General features: G+C 47.9%; 2 protein-coding genes across 9 annotated transcripts in view; both read left to right on the top strand.

Moving 5' to 3' along the window:
- Positions 1-2,239, top strand: part of AP3B2 (adaptor related protein complex 3 subunit beta 2) — a 51,042-nt gene extending 48,803 nt beyond the window's left edge. Inside the window, exons 32-33 of the mRNA XM_074354089.1 lie at positions 1,586-1,724; positions 1,818-2,239. Coding sequence (XP_074210190.1) covers positions 1,586-1,724; positions 1,818-1,968 — 290 coding nt within the window. The 3' untranslated portion in view covers positions 1,969-2,239. The remainder of the gene's footprint in view (positions 1-1,585; positions 1,725-1,817) is intronic.
- A 9,304-nt stretch (positions 2,240-11,543) lies between these two features.
- Positions 11,544-22,805, top strand: part of CPEB1 (cytoplasmic polyadenylation element binding protein 1) — a 67,393-nt gene continuing 56,131 nt past the window's right edge. For 2 of the 8 annotated variants that reach the window (XM_074353941.1, XM_045516749.2), the window contains exon 1: positions 11,544-11,855. Coding sequence is in view for 3 of the 8 variants with exons in the window: in XM_045516748.2 (XP_045372704.1) it covers positions 12,705-12,842 (138 nt within the window). In the remaining 5 variants the exon portion in view is untranslated. The other 6 variants (XM_045516750.2, XM_074353939.1, XM_045516748.2 and 3 more) reach the window with 6 other exon arrangements.

Below are 22,805 nucleotides of genomic sequence, written 5' to 3'. Positions count from 1 at the left end.
AAAACAAATGTTTTAGGTTTTCTGGGTCATGGTCTCTGTGGCAGTTCACTGTTGTAACACAGAAAGAGCCACAGGTAATATGTAAATGAATGTATGTGGCTGTACTCCAATAAAATTCTATTTGTGGACACTTACATTTGAATTTCATATAATTTTCACGTGTCATGAAATATCCATCTTTTGATTTTTTTCTCCAACACTTAAATATAAAAAAGAATCATGGGTCATGCAGGTGGTGGGTTGGATTTGACCTTGAGGCTGTAATTTGCCAAACTCCTGATCTGGAAGAAAGAAGAATGGTAAGGGAGGGGGAAAGATCTTGGTTAGTTTTGGATAAGCTGCTTTTGAAATACATTTGGGAAGTTCAGGAGGAGGTGTTTAGTACACAGCTGAAAATGTGGGTCTGTGCCCAGAAAATACTCCTATGCCGGAGTCAGGAACACAGAGGTGATAATTGAAGCTGTGAATATGAGTGAGATCAGCCTGGGAGAGAGATGGGCTGGAAGATAAGAAGGCCAAGGACCTTCCTTGAGGAAAACCTGTGTTTTTCAGGAGAAAAAGGAGGGAAGGATAAGAGAAGGAACAGAGTAAGAGGTGGGAGAACCATGAGAGATGAGAAGGTAGAAGAGTGCCTAGAGGGTGTACAGGCCGGGATGACCAAAGACCTTCAGAGCCACAGATAGGAAGCTGCTGCCAGTATCAGAGAGAGCAGGTCATTGCAAAAGTGGACACAGAGGAAATGGAGTCCTCTTTGGAGGACCTTGGCCGTGAATGGTGGGGGAAGACACAGCATTAACATGATGAGGGATCTGGCTTCTGGAGAGGACTTCTGAGGAGCCAGGAGACTTAATCATGGAGAAGCTAAAAGAACAGGGGCAAGAAAATGTCACTAGTAAGGAATGGAGGGGGTGAAAGCAACCGGAGGGGCACGTCCATTCTCAAAAGGAGAAGAATGGGAGAAGCAGCAGGAGGAGGAGAGAGAGGCTGAAGAGGAGGGCAGATGGAGGAGCTCACATGCTGGCTAGCGTGTGTGAGCATAGAGGAGAGGTCAGTGGATTGAGGGTTTCTAGGGATGCTGTGGGTGCCCAAGGGCTTCAGGAATCCTGGGCAGGTTTGGAGCTATTGCCACAGGTGAAATAAGGGGTCCACCTGTGAGGGCTGCATGTGACTACTGGACTCTGGCCTGTCTGGTAGGGACCAGCAGCAGCCACCAGTGATCTCTTTGTGAAGACTCAACCTCTAGGAGCTGGGAGAGATCTGAACTTGGACTGGAGGGCCAACTAGGAAGGACTGACTGGCCACCAAGTCCACTGGTACTCCCAAGTGGCTGGTGGCCCAGACGTCTGACAGTGGGGAAACGCCAGCTCAGTCTTTGGTCAGCACTGTGGATAGAGCCCTGGGTGGGGTGAGGAGACAGAGGGTCCCTGAGGGAGGGCCAGGTTCAAGAGGGACGTGACCCCTCCACAAGACCAGTGAGGGAGATTCAGACCTGCCCAGCCTGAGTAGAACCTGGTGAGGGTGCTAAGTGGGCAGACGCAGGTGCACCCACCACGGCCTCTGCCCTCATCAAGACCTCTGTCCCCAGGAAAGCTGACGGGCATGAATGAGATCACAGAGAAGCTCACGCTGCCAGACACCTGTCGGAGTGACCACGTTGTGGTACAGAAAGTTACTGCCACTGCTAACCTGGGTCGTGTCCCTTGTGGGACATCTGATGAGTATAGGTACTGACCACCAGCAGAGGGGAAGAGATGGGTTGGTTTGAAGGAGGGGCCCCATGCCCCAGGGTTGAGCCCCTTCCTCTACTCCCACCCCAGGTTTGCAGGGAGGACACTGACCAGCGGGAGCCTGGTCCTGCTGACCCTGGACGCCCAGCCCACTGGAGCTGCCCAGCTGACAGTCAACAGTGAGAAGATGGTGATCGGCACTATGCTGGTGAAGGACGTGGTACAGGCTCTGACACAATGATCCCAAGTGCTGTGACCTATTTGGCCCTCACTTTTCCCTCCCTTGTGATACCTAGGCTGTTAGCCTCTCTCTCTTCCTCTCTCATATCAGACTCCTCATTCCAGATACCATCCAGGGGTCCTCTCTCTATGTAGTCATTGTCAGGCTCCCCCCAATTCCCCCTCCCCATGGGTTCCTAGGTAACCTGTGCAGAGGGAGACAGCAGCTGCTCCATTTAGTCCTCTCAGCTTTTGGTAGCTATCTATGTAGCAAAATCTCAATAAAACATCTTCTCCCTAGATTCTGGCTTACCTTTCCTTTCTTCTGGGTGCCTAAGGGGGTTGGCAGGGGTAGGGGAGAGCTCTAAGAGTGAATGTGTTTGACCCTTGTGAATGATCACTACCAACCTTCTAGGGGAGGCTGTGACTGACTCTCAGAAGTGACTCTGGTTGGACCCCCAAGATGACCGTCTTTGAGTCTCCATGTCCTTCTGTGGAAGAGGCATCTGATCAGGGACGGGGAGGCCAAGCCGGAAGAACTCCCTGGTCCTTTTTATGAGCCTCTGCAAAAATGAAGCCTTGTCGATGTCTGGCAGTCCATTTTGGTTCCCCTCATGGGCTCTTGGGAAGAAGAACTCATAATGTGGGGAATTCCTAAACAGAGGTACAAGGTTCAGACTATGTCAACTACATCCAGATACGGAGCCTAGGGCCCCCACCTAGCTGGGGAGATGACCCAACTGGCCATCTTGGAGGGGGAAGAACAGGAGATGTAGAACAGTGCTTCTCAAACTGCCGTTTATCAGATCCCCTGGGGGTTTTGCTAACATGCAGATTCAGATCAGTAGGTCTGGGGTGGGGCCTGAGGTTCTGCATTTCTAACAAGATCCCAGCAACCCAGTTGCTCCACAGACATACTTGAGTAGTGAGGATGTAGAGCCCTCCACACCTGGGCCAAGCCTTCTAGGGGTGGCAGTGAGAGCCAGGGCCCTCCCTGGTGCCCTTCCTGGTGAGGAGAGAGGCTGAGCAGGCAGTGGTTCCTAAAGGTGTAAAAGGTGTTCTATTAGCATGTGTTCTGCCAGAAAAAAAAAAAAGTGTAATCAAATATGTTTAGAAATCATGGACTGAAATGCAGTAAGTTTATTTCCCACAGGCTTTCTCAGAGCCTTTACTATGTTAATGCACATTGTAATCCCCCACCCCCTCCTTCCAAGAGGGGCTAGAGCTCAGTGTTACCGATACTTGGTTTTGACCTTGGGATGATTTGTCCCAAAACATCTTGATTGACTGTATTACAGGAAACACACTCAGTGATAGTTCGAGATGTGGTGCCTCAGCCCTGATCCTCCATGACCAAGATTCTAGTTCTTTGATCATCCCTCCCCAGGGCCCTGTCACTGAAGAGTCCCTGAGCAAGTCTGTCTGGGGAGAGACAGGGAAGCAGGTGTGGCCCTCTTCTCAGGGAAGAACAAAGGCAGTGCCAGGGGACAGCCTGCCTCTGGCTCTGGGGACTTGCTGGGCTCTGTGGCACTGGAGAGCAGCTGGGGCTGCTGCTTCTTTGAGAGCCTTGGGGCCCCAAAGTCTTCCTGGAATCACTGTTTTTATCACTGCAGGTTCTCAAATGGGACTGATCTACCAGACAAGGGCCACTTGAATGGTAGACTCGTTCTCACTCGTGTCTCTGAATCAGCACTGCCTGCAGCAGGAGAAAGAAGGTGGGGGCATTTTTTTAAGAATTAGAACAAGGACCATCAGAGAATTCCTTACCAACCTGGACGTTGCTGCAGAGTTGATTCGGTAGGAACCAGAAGCTTATATATAAAGCATGCCAAGGAGCTCACAGACCAGGCTCCCAGAACCTCTTGGAAAGTGCCCCAGGATCTCCAACCCTGATAGTCCAGAGCATGGGAACATTGGTCAAAGCCCTGTGTTGGTTTCTCTGGAATGTGTCCCAGGCTGTGGGATTAGCAGTAACAGCCCTTCTTAAGAAAATGGTTCTTGTGCGTGAGATTGTCTCAGGAGAGGCAGGAAGCAGGAGAGCGAGGTGTAAGCAGGGAGAGTCTGAGTCTGCAGCTGGTCAGGAGGAGGAGGAGACCAGCTGGGAAGGCTGGGACTGCGGAGGCAGGCAGAGTGGCGATCTTCAACCCAGGAAGGGGAGGGGGCCCGTTCTGTTCTAGGGAATGAGCTGCGGGGAGAAAACGTCAGTCAGAGGGGAAGGGAGCCCTCAGCCCAGCCCAGCCCAGCCCATCTCTTCCAAAACTCTAGGTCCATGGCTGAACCTCCGCAGCTCTGCCATGTCAACATCCTTGAGTGAGTCTCTGCAGAGATAAGGCAGGGCCTACCCAGCACACATTTTGGGATCAGATCAGACAGGTCCTGGACCTGGGGGTGGAGGCCTCACTTCTTCCCAGAACATTCTTCTTTCCAACCCATATCATACCCCGTATCTTGTCACTGATCCAAGTCTTGGCCACTGTGGTCATGGGCTTCCTGGATCTCATGTGTCCCGTGAACAGCACTGAAGGGGCAGCCAGGGCCCTGGACTACAGAGCAGACTTGGAAGGGCTCTTAGGCTGTGCTGGTGCAGAGGAAGGGGTGTGGAGAGGGGCCAGAAACGCACAGGGACTTCCACAGAGGCAGAAAGTGCCCCCTCCCTGCAAGTGCTGGGTAGAGCATTAGTGAGGACCCAGGAGGTCCATGTGTGGCCTGAGCCTGACTGCAGGCCTTGACAGGTCAGAGGACAGTGAACACAAGGAGGGGCTGGGAACGAGAGTCCAGTCCGGCATGGCTTCAAAGTGGTACTCTGGCAAGTGGGTAAGAGGAACGGCTTCAGCTTCCGCCAGGCTGCTCCAGCTGACCAGCTGCAATGATTGGGGAACAGACCCATCTAAAGACACTAAGGAAGCCGCGACAAGGACCCCAGAGTTGGGGCATTAGTTGTACCCATGCCTGAACCCCTAGTCAGTCAGCTGCAGGGCAAGCCTCTGTGCTCGTTTAGCACCTTCAGCGGGGAATCTTGAGGGTCACCTCCTAGCACAGCCTACAGATCAGAGGGATGGGTTGTTGTGTGTCAGTGTGAGGGGATTTTCCCTGGCCTGACTGGGCAAAGAAGGGGAAATAGGAAACTTCTGACTCCCCAGAATCTGGCTCCTGGACAACCAGGATCCTCACCAGCAATTTCTTCCCTGCCTCCCCAGCCACATTCATGTCCCTCTCAGTGGCTCCCATTTCTACCATGGCTCCACATGAGGTGGGTGGGGGAAAGGTCTGCCTTAGGTCCCTCCTTCCTCATCAAGCACTTACTGAGCAGCTAGGCACTGTGGTGGCAAAGGACCTATAGGTTGATGACCAAGCAGGACTGGGGTGTGAACCATGGAAGGACTGCTCAGCCCAGTAGGTCCCGTCTCATTCCACCAGCCTGCAACTGGCTGCAGAGCTTGCAGGGTTGGGAGAGCCCCAGCTCAGGGGTGGGGCAGGAGAGCGGTGGGAAGGTGTGCATGGACCGGGGTCCTCAAGGAGGTGAGCTGGGTCCTCATTCTCTGATGGCCTGGTCAGTGTTGTCTCCCAGTGTCAAAAGAAGAACAGTGAACTGGTGCCTGGAAGGGTGAACCCCAAGAAGGAGTTTGGAGAACAGGGGATAATGTGGAGCATATCCAAAGGCAAAGCAGTGCGTAACTTCTTGGCTCTTCTGCTTCATGGTGCTGGCCTGACCCCGTTGTCTCTCCCCTGTCCCCCTTCCCCCTGACCTGTCCACTCAGAGAAAGCTCTGAGGGATGCACTGTTTGATCCTGACGGTTGGGAACACCCATCCTTATTCCTCCACTACTGCCCAGGATGCTTTGGGGTCACTGAGGCTTGGGACAGTGCTGAGGAGGGTGAGCAATGCTGGGGCTGCCCAGACCCCCTGAATGTCACTTCTTATCTTGGTGCCAAGGGCCTTCTAACTTTAGCCCCTTTTCAGATCTGCCACCCAAGAGTCCACCTGAATGGGGCTTCCCCGTGGTGATGGAGAACAAAGGTTGCCAATGGCTCAGAAGAATGCTTCTGTCTGGGATCTTCCCAGACACATATGTCCCTGTCTTTGAGAATATATAAAATTTTTGAAGTATAATATTCATACAGAAAATTGTACAGATCACCAGAGTGCAATCTGATGAGCTGTCATAGAATGAATAACCTGCATGAACAGCATCCAGACCAAGGAGCAGAGCGCAGCAGCACGCCTCGCTCCCGCCTCCTTCTGGCTTGGGGCGGTGTTTTGTTTCACTCAGAGATCGATTGCAGAGCTCTGAGACGTTTCAACACCGACTGCAAATGGCATTGGGACCCCAGGAGGCCAGCACAGCCTTGTGTCTGGCAATGACAACACGGCGGTACATGCTGCACTCTGGGGCTCCTGGGGACGTGCTACCAACAACCCCTGTGGCAGAGGCGGGGTTTGTGGAAACAAGTGGGGTGGTCTTCTTGGTTTGACTGAGAGAGAATGTGAGGAAACAGCTCTGAGGAAAAAGGAACTCTTGAGGGCTTGGGCAAGGTGACTCTGATCTAGGCCTTGATGTGCTAGGACCCCAGCATCTGCACCTGCAGAGGGAAGGCAGGGAGAGGTGAGGCCAGGAGAGGGTGAGCGTGGTCCTTGTCACTAGGACCAAGGCAGGACTGAGCCCCTGGGCTCCTGACAAGAGTGGCTGCACCCTCTAGTAAATCTGTAAACTTCTCAGTTTCCTTAGCTGCAAAACGAAGGGGACAGCCTCTCAGGTTCCCATGTCTCTCCTTGTGCTGTGTGTGACTCTAGGAGCCTCTAACCCTGTTGCAAGCATCTCAGGACAACTGGCACTCACCGTCAGCTGTGATTGGTGAGGAAGCCGACCTCCAGTGATCCCTGCTTCCTGGCATTCGCACCCTTGTGTCACCCCCTCCTACATTTTATCAGGGTTGGTGTGTGTAAACAATAGGATGTTGCAGAGGAATAGTGTGTCATTTCTGAGATGAGATTTTGATAGTCATTGTACCTCCATCCCTGTCTCTCTGGTCATTTGCTTTGGAGAAAGCCTACAGCCCTCCGGAGAGGTCCATGTGACAGGGAACTGAGTGAGCTTGAGGCTGAGCTTGGAAGCAGATCCTCCAGCTGCAGGCAAAGCTTCAGATGACTGCGGTTCTGCCTGACAGCTTGACTGCACCCTCAGGAGAGCCTGAGCCAGAACGGCCCAGCTAAGTCAACTTTGGATTCCCAATGCTCAGAAATTGTGTGAGATAGTAAATATTTGTTATTTTAACCTGCTTAGTTTTGGGGTGACTTAACAGCATAGATTAATACAGTCCAGCTGTCGACTCATCTCCCAGGGTGTTGGAAAAGTCCTCAGAGGGGGCCTAGACCACAGGCCTTGAGCTTCAGAGCAGTTTGCTCCCACGTTCAGTGTCAGTGGTGTGCTGGAGCTGGCTCGCACCAGCTCATGAGCACCGGCTGGCATCAAATTGGTAGTTTGAAATTGGCCATAGTAGGAGTATTTATGCCACAGAAAGAGATGAATACAAATCACTCCCCTCCCTGCAGCCAATTGCCAAACATTTACCAGCACACCCCTGCCCTTATCTCCATCTCTTAATCTCTTTAAACAATTATATTTTAAGTTTACAGAATAAAATTACTGCTTGAGTACTGATCACCTGGTTTATGAACTAAAGCGCTCATCAACTCCTCGTTTCACGAGCTCGTCTCTCCCCACCTGAAGTAAATGACTATTCTGCATTTTCTGCTTATCAGAACCATGCATGTTTTTGTACCTTTACTACACACGTGTTTCTAAACAATCTATCGTATTGTACTTCGTGACAGTAACGTACTGCATATTTTCATATTTTATGTAAATGGCGTTGTAGAATATGTGTTCTCCTATGTCCTGCGTTTTTCACTCAATGTTGTTTGAGTCATCCATGTTGATATGATTAGCTTTATTTCATTTACTTTTGCTTATATACAGTATTCCATTGTATGACTAGACCACAATTTGTCAATCGACTCTCCTGTTGATGGGGATGTAAGGTATTTTATATTTTATTTTTGCAATTTTGAATCACACAGCTACTGGCATTTTTACTCCTGCCCATTTTAACACGTGGGAAAGTTCCTCTAACATGTTTCCCTGCGAGCAGGATTGCTGGGTCTTAGAGTATACTCACCTGCAACTTAACAACATTGCCAAATTGCTCACCAGAGTAGCTGGACTTCATATCAAGAACGTTCACTACACCTTCATTCATAATCCTCCGGTTCAAATTGCCAATCAATAGGAGAATGGAGAAACAAATTATGGTATATCCATATAACAGAATACTACTTAGCAATAAAAAGGACTGAACTACTGCTACCTGCAACAACATGGATGAATCTCACAGGTGCTGTGTTGAATGAAAAAGGCCAAAAGCTTATGTGAATGCTTAAAACAGAATGAATCTGTGAGGAAAGTAGTAATAATATTAGTTACTTCAAGGAGGAGGGGTAAACTAGGAAGAGCTTGTGATGAAACCCTGTGGGGTTCTGGAAGGATTCTATGCCTTGATGGGTGGTGGTTACGCAGGTAAAAAATCATCAAGCTGTACACCTAAGCTTATACGTTCTGTGCACTGTCTGTACGTGGTTTATCTCTTAATTCAAAACATGCAGAAAACAAAAGTCACAAAGTGGTTGAACCAGTTTACACCCTTCCTGGCGGTGAGCCTGCTGTTGGGATAGTGAGCCTTGTTCACTTTGTCTGGGAGGTGTGAAATGGTATCCCACTGCTTCATTTGCATCTCCCTGGTTATTGGTGAGGGTAGGCATCTGGTGATACAAACAAACATTGGACATTTGGGTTTTCACTCCTGTCAACTGCCTGTCCCCATCTTTACCCATTTTTCTATTTGTCTCATTCTAGAAGTTCTTATATATTCTGGAAACTAGTCCTTTATAGATCAAGTATTGCAAATGCCTTCTTCCAATCTATGGCTTGTTTTTTCAAGTTTTAAATATCTTTTGATAAACCAAGGTGTTAAGTTATGATGTGGTCAATGTCCCTTTATATCCTGTGCTTTTTGTCCCATATTTACAAAATTTGTCCTCATGCTGCGGTAATAAAAATATTCTAATATTTTCTTTTAAAAATTTTTCAAGTAATACTTTACATATTTCTATTTTAACCCATTTAAAATTTACATTTGTGGATGATGAAAGGTAGGGCTGATTCACTTTCTTTTGTCCCACTTAAAAGGGCACAAAAAAACCAAAAAACAAAGAACATGGTTTCTTCTGCACAGAGCCTGGCAGAAGTTGAGTAGACACCACGTGCCCACTTTACCTTGTGGTCTTGAGTTCCTAAATGAATTCCTCTTCTGATCTTTTTCAACCAGGGAAATTATTTTCTCCCTGCAGTCTCTTTTCTTCTTTTAGCTCTCTGCCTGCTGTGGAGGCACTGAACACCTGAGCATATAAAAGACTACAGGGTCACTCCTGTCTCCCCAGTGCATGCATTTAAAAGTCCAGCCAATTACGGTTACACTTAAAACCTGTATTCTAAATCTGGGGCTTGACTGCAGAGATGGTGCCAGGCATAGCTGGGCTCAAAGGCTGTTTGTTGACTGGGAGAATGGATAATGCTGCCTGTTTGTTCCTGTTACTTCTGCCAGTGACCAGCTGTGGGGACTTGACCAAGTCATTTAACATCTCCACCTCTGCCACTTTCCACACCCTGCCCTGTGGATCGTGGAGCACTTCTGGTCAGGGGTACTGTTCTTCCTGTAGAACCTGCAGCCCTGGCCAAGTCAGGCAGGGAGCAAGGATTCACCAAATACATGCCCGTCTGTGGATTCAGCCACCCCTTCCTTCATTGCCTACAGTAAGCTCTGGGTCCGTCAGTAGGTAGTGTACACATAGGGTGCTGGATGTTTTGTTCTTATCTGGTTAAGGCTTCAGGCTCTGAAGCTAGAAGACTGCCTAGGTTTGAGTCTCCACTCCACTTCTAGCTGGGAGTCTTTGAGCTAGTTCCTTGACTTCTTTGAGCTTCAGTTTCTTCATCTGCAAATGGGTTAACCCAGGTAAAACACTTAGAACTGTGCCAAGCACACAGTAAGTGCTCAGTGAAAGTCAGCTGTTATTATTACCTGCAACACAGAGTTCAGGAAGAGGAATTTTATGCAGCAGAAATTTCTGTTCCAAGTCACCTGAAAGATACTTTCATTTTCCTATGGCTGGGAGTTTTAAAATATGAAAGAGCTCCCAGATTCCTGTTCCCCTGGGCACAATTCCAGGTTTCAGATTCTTATCTTACTCAGGTTTGGGTCAGGGACGAGGAAGAAATGGAAAGGATCACAAGTTAGCAGCCAATGAGCTGCATGAGGACCCTGGACATGCTGGCTGTGGCTCTTTAAATTTCAGTTACTGACCACATTTAAAATTAGATTTCACATTAAAAAACAAAACAAAACTGCATTTACAGCTTGTCTTGAAAGATCTGGCTGGGCTGGGACCTGCATGGTATCCATAAGCTAGTTGCCTTTTTAGATGTGCCTTGGGCCTTCTTGGTGCTCTCACCTATCCTCACTTGGCTCGTGGGCTGTAGGTATTTGGGTGTGGCACCCCTTGACAGGACAAGCAAGATACACCACTTTGCATGAGCTGTCCTCTGCTGTTTGTGGGCCAGGGTGAGACTTGTGGATGGGCTGCTTTGAGAGAAGGAAGAGCCCCAGGTAGGTCCTGGTGTGGGAGGGTTCCAGTGAAGCTAAACCAGAAGGTGTGGATTCCTGGGCAGCTGGAATGGGCCATTTTGAGGAGGGAGGGCAAGTGGCTAAGCAGCAAGTCTGAAGGAGAGAGAGGGTAGAGCAGTTTATAGCTAGGGGTATGCCCGGGCCCCCTCTTGTCCTGCCCTAGCAGCCAACACCCTCTCTGCTCATGATCTCAGCAACCCAAGAAGCTCCCACATGGGGATATTCTATGGATGGAGACCGGCCAACTCTCACTGTCACTCTGAGTCCTCCTGTGGACTTCTACTCCAGCACTGGTTCTTACCCTCACCTTCTCCCGTTAATTCTCCTGCAACAGTAGACTAGACCTTGACTTCCTCTCCTTCCATTGCCCTGGACAGAAAACTACAGGTATCTGCCGCCCTCCCCTTAGCATCAGATCCAGGCCAGCCTCACCAGCCTGCCAGGAAGGCAGGAGTTGCTTCTTCCCAACTGCCAGGAGGAACCTTAAGCATAGTAAGTGCTTTATAAAATTGTATTACGATGATGAGGTAACACAAGTTCAACACTTAGTAATGCTCAAAAAACCTTGGTCCCTTTCCTCCCCACTCCCTCGTTTCTCCCCTTTTCTGTCCAACCTTTGCTACATTTCCAGTAAAATCTTAAAAGAGATCTGATACTGCCATTCTTCTGTTTACAATTCTTAATAGTTCCCCGCTGTCTGTAAAATAACGGCCCTTCACAAACTGGGCCCAGGCTTCCCTCGCATTATCCTGCGCCCGGGTCATATGGAGCCGCTCTGTTCAGTCCTCCTTCCCAGCCTTTGCTTGATCTCCCCCTCCTGGCACGCCATCTCCGCCTCTGCGCTTGCCTGGAGCTTCCGGTCCGCCCCGCCCCGGCTACCCCAGGACGCCTTTCCCGACGACAGCCCGACCCACGGTGTCTCTCACCCCGGGACCCCCGCCCTGTCTCTTCTCCCCATTCGGAGAAGTTTCCTGTCGCAGTCCGGCAAGAACGTCGGAAGCGGTTTCCCCAGGGAACTGCGGTCCAAAGAGGCCCCCTGGTGTTTTTGGAACTTTCCGGGATCCCCGGACGCCGGCGCACCGCCCCCCGCCCCCGACCAGTTCCAACACACGGAGCAGCTAGTCTAGAGTGAGCGCGCCTCCTGGAGCCCAAGGAGCGAAGGCTCGGACCGGGGTACGTAGGGTTGGCTTTCGCCGGGAGAGGTCCTTGGAAGGAACGGAGCGTGGACACTGTAAAGAGGGCTTTACTGACAAAGCATATTGCCGCCCCGTCGCAGAGGCTTGTAAATCGCGTCCTATTTCATAAGGGGTAAACTGAGGCCCAGAGGAGGTAAGTGCCTTGACCAGGGTAACTAGGTGAGTGGCGTGCTTAACTTGGGCCCTTGGCCTCTCAAGGGGGCAGCTGTGGCCAGCAGCCTCCGCGGCGGCCGAGCCCGCCCGGGTCCAGGCGCCTGGCTCCGGGTGGGCGACTGAGCCCTCAGCGCAGCATGCTGGAAGGGGCGGGGCCCCGGGCGGGGCCGACACAGGTGCCTCGCATCCGGCCGGGGGGCGGCTCCGCGGGGCTTTATAAGCCGTCCAGAGTGCGGCGCTGTGCGCGGCTCGCTGCAAAAATAGTGCCCACGTGTCTGCGCGTCCCTCGCCGTGCCGGCCAGCCGCCCGCCGGCCGGTCCGTCCTTCCCGCAGGGCCACGCCAGCCCCATGGCGCTCCCGCTGGTAAGAGTTGCCTGCCGCCCGCCAGGGCGGGGCTGGGCGGGGCCGCGGTCCCGAGCGAGACTGCTAACGGTCCGCGCGCAGCCTCGGCCGGCTCCGCGGTACCCTCCCCCGCCCCCCGTGTGCGCGAGTCCCGGGCGGGGCGCGGGTCACGTGCCCGCGGGCGTGGGGCCTCGTGGAGGGGTGTGTGGCGAGGGGGGGTAGGGAGCCTCCTCGTGACTCAGGGCCTTTGGGCTTAAAGGCGCCGCGGCCCTCCGGGGGCGGCCGGTGGGGCCTCCGAGTGGCGCTGCAGACTGCCGGTGGCCTCGAGTGTATGTCTAGACGGGAGCTGACCGGACGGAAGGGTGCACCCGCGTCCAGAACACTTCCTTCTCCCGCAGCCGTCGCATGTGAGACCCGAAGCCACCGGCGCTGGGAGCTCACGCGCCTCGCAGCGTCCCCAACGAGTCGCGTTCGTACCCAGGGGGCGGTGGGGACGGGCGGCCTGGGTGGGGCGGGGCTGCTGGTGGCAGAGACCCCCCCGCGTTGGGCCTCCGGACACCTGAGATTGCCACGACGGCAGCGGGCGCGGCTCCTTTAAGGCGGAGGGATCAGGCCCCTCGTGCAGTCGGCACGCACTTCCTTGGCCCAGGAGGTCACGTGGCTTCACACGTTCGATTGGCGCAGGAGCTGGAATTCTGGGGGCTGGCTTGGCTAGGTAGGGTTGAGCGCTAGTGGGTGGCTCGCACGTGCAACGTGGCCTCGCTCTGGGGAAGCCTCGAGGCTCGGAGGTGGGTCCTGCGGCCATGGGCGGGGGTCATGCATGCCGCGGAGGTTCCTCAAGCGTGGAGCTGAGCTAGGCCGCACCAGCCTTGGTTTTCTCCCCCACGGGCTGCCTGGCCAGTGGAGAAGCGTGCGTGTGGCCATGATTTTGTCATTCTCTCCTCAGTCCAGGGCTGGACCAGGTGCCCAGACGCCGGTGAGGGGTTGGGTGCCTGCTCGGCTCTGGTCTCAGGTTTGGTGGAGCAGTGGCTTGGGAAACAGCCTGGTTGGTTCTTAGGCTTGTGCCTGCCCCGGGGGGAAGAGGGGTCTCAGACCAGGAAAAGGTCACTCACCTTTGGTTGTCTCACTTGGCGTCATTCCCCCGGCTTTTTCCCTGCGTGGGTGTTCTCTACCGTCAGGTCGACCCTGACTTTCTTGCTGTGTTCCCAGAGGGCCCAGGCAAGGCCCGGCTCTTTGTAAGTGGCCTAGCGCCGCCCAAGAGACCGAGAAAGACCAGGTGGACACCTGGGCTCTGGAGCACATCCTCGTGTGCACGGGTTATTTTTTGGTGGCACTTTGTGCCTTGCAGGCCTTGCCCCTCTGCATGGTGCCCTGCTCCAGGTTGCACTTAAGGAGAGCTCTCAGAGGCGGGGTTGCTGGCCATGGCCCCCATCCCCCACCCCGCCCCGCGGCCTCGGCTCTGCTTAGCGCTGCATTTCGCTGGCAGCTGCCTCCTTTGGTCTCCGTGGCTACCGATCTGCCGCCTCGCTCTCTCCAGCACCTGAGCAAACCGCTGGTCTGCGTCATTTGCAGGGAGAGAGGGGCCAATGGGTCGGAGCTGGTTCTCTGGAAGCCATAGGTGGCCCTCTTGCAGCCCGTGTGCCCCTCAGGTGACAGAGCTGACATGTGCCAGCTGGAAGTGTGTGTCTCTTGAGGATAGTTTGCACTCTTAGGCTCTGGTTGTGTTTGAGCCCAGGGACACGTGCTGGGTTAAAAACAAAAATAAATGCAAACAGGCAGAAGGAAACCTTGGAAACCTCAGGCTGCTGGTGGTTTTCCTGGCGGGTTGGTTTTTATCGTAGGTAGAGGAGTGGAAGGAAGTGCTGCTTCTGGAGCTCCATGGAGTCTGGGCTGTCGGGAGCCCCTCAGGACAGGAGGGTTAGGGCTGACCACTGGTCTTGGAGCACCCTCACCGAGCATGCTTCGAGCTGAACTGTATTTACAGAGCACGTTGCTGTAGAGTTTGGCGTTTGTCACAGTGATGTAATTTAAACTTGAGGATTGACCTGGCAGTACATGCTCAGTTTATAGAGCTAGGATTTTGGAGTTGACTAGCCTCTATGTAACCCTGTCTGTAATGTAGAAACACTTGCTTTTCTCCCTCCCCAGGGTTGTCTTGCAGACATCTCTCTGGCGCAGGCTCCCTGTGAGGTTGGGGAGAGCTATGCCAGCCTCTACAGCAGGCAGAAGGTTAGAGAGCTGATGCATGGGCCCTGAGTTAGTTGATCTTTGTCTTCTCTCCTAGTAAAGCTGCCAATCTCTTTTTTTTTTTAATGTAGCAATTAACAAATTATAAACACTACATGGATCAAAGTAACATGTCTCTAGAGATTGGATTTAACCTGAGGGCTAGTTTGGGATCTCTGTCTTAAAACATCCCTTTCTGGTATTCCCCCTATTTTGCAGATGATGAAAAGGGTTTAGAAATCAAGTCACAAGGCTATTAAGTGATAAAACTGGTGTGTGAACCTAGGTCTTTCTGGTGCCATAGCTCAACCTGTGATATTATGGTATTCTGGTATGTCGGGGGTGGTCAGAGGGTTAATGGTGATGTGAATTGTATAGAAAATGCGATGATCTACCGGCTGGTCACATTTATAGGCAAATTGAGCCTCAGCTGCATTGGAGGGAATTGGAGGTTGCTGTGGAAGTCAGTGTGGGTCTTCTGAGCATTAGTGCAGCAGTGTTGATGTCAGGAGGAATGTGCTGTGTCTATCATTCCATGATGTGTGTCAGAGCAGTTAGCTGACCCTGAGAGAGCCAGAGGTCTGGAGAAGTCAGGCTCCTCCCACTGTGGGGGTGACCCTCCCAATCCTCTGCACAAAAGACTTTCCTCTTTCAGGATGGTTAAATTTCAGCAACATTTTTCTTCTGAGACAAGGCAAATTTGAAATTATATAATTGTTTTAAGACCTGTAAAAGTAGAACAGGGCTTACTAAACCTCATTTTTTCTCTTTTAACTAAAATTCTCATAATTTATTTATATATATTTATATTGAAGTACAGTCAGTTTACAGTGTTGTATCAATTTCTGGTGTACAGCACAATATTTCAGTCATATAGTAACATACATATATTCATTATCATATTCTTTTTAAACCATAAGTTACTACAAGATATTGAATATAGTTCCCTGTGCTGTACAGTATAAACTTGTTTATCGGATTTTGTGAGAATCCTGTATTTTGAAATGAGAGACACTGCCAGAGTTCAGTAGGTTTTCTGTGCGATTCAGTGGATTTGTATATGTAATTCTTGGTGTATTTGTGGGGGAGGGTAAGCTGTGAGTCTCTCTACTCCGCCATCTTGGCTTAGCCTAAAATTCCCATAATTTTGTCTCTTAGATTTCCAGGAAGAATAAATACGGGTTTTAGGAATACATGGTAAAATCTGGAGTAAGCTCCCGGGGCATAAAAGAGCCCTGCATCATGAATGAGGGGTTGGGGTTTCATTCTGGGCAAAACTCAGAATTCTAGCAGTGTACACAGCCACACTAGCAGATGTAAAGTGATAGGTACCTTTATTTCTGTATCTTATCCCCAAAGGATATAAAGCAGTAAAGAGCATATTCAGAGACTTTGCCAAAGAGATTTTTTAGTGAGAATGCAGACTCAAATACAAACCAGTGGAGTTTTTTTTTTTAACCTGTTGTCTGAGAAGTTTTTGGAAAGATGGAAACTATGAAATGTTACCTGTCCCCGGCTGCTTCTTTAACTACGTTTACAGGCCAAGCACTAAGCTGTGAGTTCGATGTTTGTGAATTGGAGATGGAGGGGAAGGGTGAGATGACTAAAGAAGCTCTCTGCTGGTATTTTAGTGTTCGTATACTAGGTAGTATCTATGCAAAGTTTCTCGTTCATTGTTTTCAGCTGAATGACTGTTTTCTAACATTGATATGTGTTTGCTTAAAGGACAAATTCCAAACTCATTAGTGGGTAGTACTTCTGGGTTGAAGATTGAGATAAGAATGCATACTGAACCAGATATTAGTGTTTAGGCTGTTGCTTCAGTAGCTAGTGGTGGAGGCAGTAAAAGAATCACTGGATCAAATAGCAAATTATTTTCTCTCATATGGAAGAGCTGTGCTAATCCCATCCTGTTCTACAAATCTGCTTTTCCTAGGCAGTATCCAAGCTGTACTGACTTTGGGGAGAACTTGCCAGAAAACCTGGGGGTAGGGGAGGGGTAGGTTGGAAGGGGGTTGGGCTAGAGATTGGAGTGGAGGAAGTTATATAAGAATTTTTGCTTCTCTTTGAATTAAAACTAAAGCACCAATTGCACCCTTTCAGTGTTTGGATTCTGCTGACCACCTGGCTTCTGCCCCACACATTGCAGCTTTGGAAATGCATTTTGTTTTCTTTCCTCCAATTGTTGCAGCCTGATTTTTGTTACACCTGCTTATGCAAGCTTGTCATCGTCTATAAGCACAGATTGCAAATGCTGAAGGTTTTTGTGTTCAAGATAGGACCCTCGAAACAAGGCATTTCTCAAGTATAGTAAATTGACTGAAAACATTGAACTGAAAGTGTAAATATTTCATATTTTCATAGGAAAGTTATCTGACTTTCCGTAAAAAGTCAGTTTCCAAATTTGAGAGTGTTGCATTTACATTCTAGACATAATTTTCAGAGTTTTGTTACAGGGATTTAAAAAGACTCCTGTTAGGGATTACTTTGCCTTCTTAATATAATGTGAATGTTTTAAAAGAACAGATGTAGCAGGAACATTCCTAATATTCAACTAAATAGGGTTGAGCTTTGCTTTCAGTGGTGCTGAAGAACTCTTAGGCATGGATAGCCTTTGAATTCTATTTCACTTTTCAGTATTCCTGCATGGCTGGAGTACCCTTTCAGATTATAGTGAGTTAACACTCTGTTTTAATATTTAAGACATTTTGTCATGGCTTTCTTTGAGATAATTGGAGAATCCCCAGAGGACAGGTCTAAAGATTGATTTGTGTGCTAAAAATGGGTCATGGTTGCATGTAGCTGCTGATTCTGGGAGTAACTGGACTACAATAGTGTTACTGCTTTCTTTATTCCAGCCGGCACAATATGCTGACATGTACCATCCTGACAGGTCTAGTACTCTGGCCTGAAGTCTTCTTTGATAAAGACGTGGGAGTAGCTCTCCTCTTATTGAAGGAAAGCTGTTACCTTGAAGAGCAGATTGAGTTTTTTGTGTCTTTTGACAGAACGCTTAATCCTTACTACTTAACACCTGTGTTCTTTGCATTCTGGCTTTGTGCTCCTGGTTTCTGGCTCTGGCACCATCTGTCTCCTGAGTCTGCACTTCCTCCTGAGACTTTTTTAAAGCTGTAATTTTGGAATTGTTTTCAAGCTCAAAAGGTGTTGGAGACCTGTCTGCCTCCCAGATAGAACTTGGAGTTGATAGCAAGCCCAGATTATAGTGTCTGACCATTTTCACAGACAAGGAGAATTAAGCGTAGAAGGAAAAGTGGTTGTTTATACAGTGAGAGGATGATAGAGCCAAACTGAAACGCAGGTCTTTTTATTTCCGGACTAGTGTTATTTCTAGAATTCCTGCACCTTGCCCTCTGCTATGCTGGTCTCTGATTATCTCATTGTATTTAAAATTTCCCAGTGGTTCATAAGACTCTATGGTTTCCTAGTTTTTCTTTGTCTGTCTGATAGATCTTTTCTTGTCCTGGCACTTACAGGCTTCCTCCTCCTCCCCCTGAGTGCCGTGTTCCCTCTGGTTCATTTTGTCGGCTCATCCTTGTTCCCTTATACAGAGGGCTTGTGTATTCCTCTAGCACCAGTTCTCCCTCTATGTGGTCAAGTTTTAGGTTGAGCATTTTAGCCCTGGTTGTTCTCAAGACCCGTAGTTCTCATTAGCCTGCTGAATAAATGTGTCTGTCTGAGGCATATTAAACCCAGCAGATCTCAAAACAACCAATTTCTTCTTTCTTCATCTCCTGAGGCTAATCTAATTCTATCCCCTCCACCCAATTACTAGTCTGTTTTTTTCTCTTGGGGGGAAAGAACTGTGTTTGGGTGTATTTTTTTGTTTTAAAAATTTTTTTAGCCACTAAATTCCCCAGTACAGAAGGATGCTAGGTAAATACATACTTGTAGCTTTCCTTTGGAAACCTCTTCCCAGTTTCTGTAACGATAGAACCTTGATGCTGTCTAGTTCTTTGTCTCCCTTGGCCACTGTATCCTTCCATTCCTTCTCCATTCCCATTGCTACCACAAATTCAGGTCTGCCTTGGATGAGTATTTTCAGTCTACTTGTTTCACCTTCCTTCTTAGTTATTCCTGCCTTTTCACGCCTGTGTCTCTGTGTGGAGCTCCGCCATACTAATGGTCTTACTGCTCCCCAGACAGATTCCCTCAGACCTTTGATCCTTGGGTCTTAATGGGTAATTGTATCTTCTAAGCTGAGTGGTGAGCACTAGGTGAGAGGGCCTTTTCCTGTATCTTTTCTAACACCCCTGCCCAGATCACCACCATAGGAGTAACTAGTGAGGTGTTACTGATTAAATATAGGAGTTTTAAAATGAAACTCAAACTTCCCTTGGGTTTTTGGACTTGAAGAGGCTGAATTTGCCTCTGCCAGTCAGGAGGTTATGCCAGCTCCACCTGCCACTTTTCCTTGTCATATTGCCCTGCCTCGGTTCGGGAGGACCTCTTAATGATAAAGCTTCCAAATGTTTCAGGTGAAGCACAAAGAACGGTATTTCCCTGCCCTTGTAAGAGACTCCCCATACAGCTTCAGTCACCACAGAGAAGTTCCCTGACCTGGTCTCACCTCCCCTCCTCTCCTGTTTCTCAGGCTGCCTTGATGCAGAAGGAAGAATAGGTTTGGAATCTGGGATCCTGATTTGAGTGCTAGTGCTCTATTAAGCTGATTGATTTGGAGAAAGATTTTCAGTTTTGCTAAGCATGTCTTTTTCTTTATATTGAGACAAGGTAAGCTCATAAATTCTTGTGAGGAACAGACCAACTTGGACAGTTGGTCATATGGGCCCTATTCTTGCCCTCTCCAGTTGGACTTAGCTTCCACTACTATCCCTTTTCTGCAGTTGTTGAAGAGTGTCCTCCTCCCTACTCAAAGAGCAGTTTTGTGTCTTGGAGTCCATCTTCTCTCATACCCTCAGGACCTCTTGGTCAGTTATCTCTGCTACAACTTTCACCTCTGTCTGTAAACATGATCACCTCTCTTCCATGTTTAGACCTTTCCTAATACAACCACCCCCTCCAGCAACCAGCCTCCCTGGCTTTCCTTAGCTTCCCTGTCAAGCTTTTGTACAGAGTAACCCCTCTATCTTTACTGCCTCACCCTTTCCTCATCTGTTAAATCCTTGATATCTGATATCATAAGATCCTCTTCCCTCTCACACTTTCTGTTCTGGAACTTTTTTTACCAAGTTCATTTTTCCCAATCAAATCTTACAGACGTTTCTTGAGCCTTTCAGGATGTTTGCATTCTTTCCTGGATGTTCCTATAAGATCTTTGAAAAGTGCAAATTTGATTACCTAATCCATAAGTGGTGGTTCTCAAACACTTCCATCTCAGGATTTCTTTATACTCTTAAAATTTTGAGGCCATCAAGAGCTTTTGTGCATGTGGATCATATCCATCAATTTTTACCCATTAGAAATTAAAACTGAAAAGAGTAAATTTATTTATTAGTTACTAAAAAAATAAATTCATGACATATTAATACAATTATATTTTCCAGAACAAACAAAAAAATGAGAAGAGTGAGCATTTTACATTTTTGCTGATCTCTTTAGTAGCTGATTTACTAGAAGAAAACTGGATTTTGTTGTCTGTTTTTGTATTTACTCTGTTGCCATGTGTTGTTTTGGTTGATGTATGTGAGGAAAATTTTGTTTCCCACAGATATGTAGTAGGGAGAGGAGGAGTATTTTAATAGCCTTTTCAGATAACTGTGACTATTCCTCTTTGGTACTACACCAAAACTCAAGTGGTAACTTTCTAAAGGTTAAAGTTTTCCCTCAGTATCCATGGGGGATTGGTTTCAGGACCCCCCCTCCCCCAATGGGTACCAAAATCCAGTCATGTTCCAGCTCCCTATATAAAATGACACCGTATTTGCATATAACCTGTATCTTCCCATATACATTGTCATTTCTAGATTACTTACACTATGTAAATAGTTGTAAATACGCTGCAAGTGCCATTTAAAATAGTTGCCAGTGCATGGCAAAATCAACTTGATTTTTGGAACTTTCTGGAATTTTTCCCCTAACATTTTTACTCTGTGGTTGATTGAATCTGCAGATGAGGAACCTGGGGATACAGAGGGCCAGCTCTAATTGCAACAGGAAGTGTGAAGCCATGTACTCTTCGTGCACTGTTGTATTAATGCACTGGTCTGTCTTGCACTTTGGATGAGTTATCTACCTATGCCTGATCTTGTAACATATTTTAATCATTTGATAAATAGTTCATTGAGTTATGCAATATTGCAGATGTTGACCACTGGTTAATAGCATCACCGGTCTTATCAGAAAAGTCTTTTAAGGTGTTGAGGAAGGTGTCAGGTTCAAGTGGTGGCAGATAATGGTTTTTCCAGAATTCATATTTTTTCTGCAAAGCTCAAGTTTTTATCATTAGCAACAAGTACTGATATTTATTTGTTTTTTGAAGTGACTCGCTTACTTTGTTTTCAAGATAATGTTTGCAAAATACCCAAAGTTGATAATCATAGAATGTCAGTTGGTTTTTCAAGTAGAAAAGATGTTTCATTTGAAAAATAAAAAAAGAGGCTACTTCTTGAAACTCAAGCACATAAATACTTTTTATTGAGATCATCATTGTACTTTGGTATGAAGCAAATGGGCTTTACACGTAAACTATGTTCATTTGTCTCACAGAATATTAAAGGCATGTACTCAAAGGCTGAGATTTAATAAAATTTTTACTGCTTACCTGAGAAAACTTGTAAGTCTGGCTTTTTCTGGGAATTCATAGCGTAAAGAATACAGTAACTGCTGCTGCAGTTTACTGGCAGTGCCTTGATTGCCGCTGAGGTGTCAGTTTTACGCACTCCCATTGTTTTTGTACCATCAGTGCAAATGTCAACATAGTGAAAAAAGAAAGTGATATCTTAGAATTATGAAAACAGTTTTGACTTTGTGGACCTCTGAAAGGGCAGGTCCACAGCCTTCGCTTTGAGAACCCCTGCCACAGAGTAAGGCCAGACTCCTTAGTTAGCATTCAAGGCCCATCATGGTCTGACTTGACCTTAGTGGCCAAGTTTAAGCCCTGCTGGTCTATTCCTTGAACTTTTTTAAAATTGAGGGATAACATACATGCAGTAAAAGGCAGTAGATATTAGTGTATAACTTGATCAATTTTTACATATTTATTATTTTTATACATCATGCAGATCAAGATACAGAACATTTCCAATACTCTGTAAGGTTCTGTTGTGCCCTTTCCACTTTGTATCCACCACCCCCCACCCCAGAATTACCTACTCTTCTGCCATCTGTTGTCATCGGTTGGTTTTGCCTATTTTTGAACTCCTTGTGAATCATGTAGTGTGTACTCTTGCATTTGGCCTGTTGTTCACTTAATTTAGTATCTGAGGTTTCTATAAGTTGTAGTGTAGTACAGAAGGTGTTTTTTTTCTGTATAGTACTACATTAGAGATATGAATATCCATCTTACAGATGTTATAGATGTGAACAATTTATCCATACTTACGCTTATGGGTGTGCAAAAAAATGAGTTAACATAGCAAACCTAACTGCTGTCCTTTGACTGGTGTTTGGGAACTTGGATTTTGAGTTCCCACCATTCCCAGAACTGGTAAGAGTGACTTACTATACTTAAACTGCACAAACAGTATGGTTTATGCTAAACATTTGCTTTCCTCTTGGAGTCTGAAATTTTGGTATATTCCAGACAGAGGCTGCCTGTGTGACCAGCCCTCAGTAAAATCCCTGGGTGCCAAGCTTTCTTTGTGGGCAACATTTCACACATGTCACAGTTTGTTGCTGTGGGAATTAAGTATGTTGTGTGTGACTCCCCTGGGAGGAGGACCCTTGGAAACTTGCACCTGGTTTCCCCTAGGCATCTTTTCACCTTTGCTGGCTTTGCTCTGTATTTTCTGACTGTCATAAATCTTAGCCATATATGCTGAGTATACCTATATGCTGAGTTCTGTGAGTCATCCTAGTGAATCATGGAACCTGGGGGTGGTCTTGGGGACCACTAATACAGCAGGGATTCGTTTTTGTTTCTTTTCAGATTTTGAGTTATAATGAACTTGCCTGGAATGAACTAAGTTGAAAATGTACTTCTGAGTAACAGTGATGAAATTGGGGGACATTTGTCAGTAATAAGGTACTGAGCATATCCAGGCACTTTATAGAATTCTCATAACCACAA

This window comes from Camelus bactrianus, chromosome 27 (genome assembly GCF_048773025.1).
Source record: "Camelus bactrianus isolate YW-2024 breed Bactrian camel chromosome 27, ASM4877302v1, whole genome shotgun sequence".
NCBI classification, from domain to species: Eukaryota; Metazoa; Chordata; class Mammalia; order Artiodactyla; family Camelidae; genus Camelus; species Camelus bactrianus.
The sequence above is the reverse complement of the archived record's forward strand: the minus strand, read 5'-3'. Positions and strand labels throughout refer to the sequence as shown.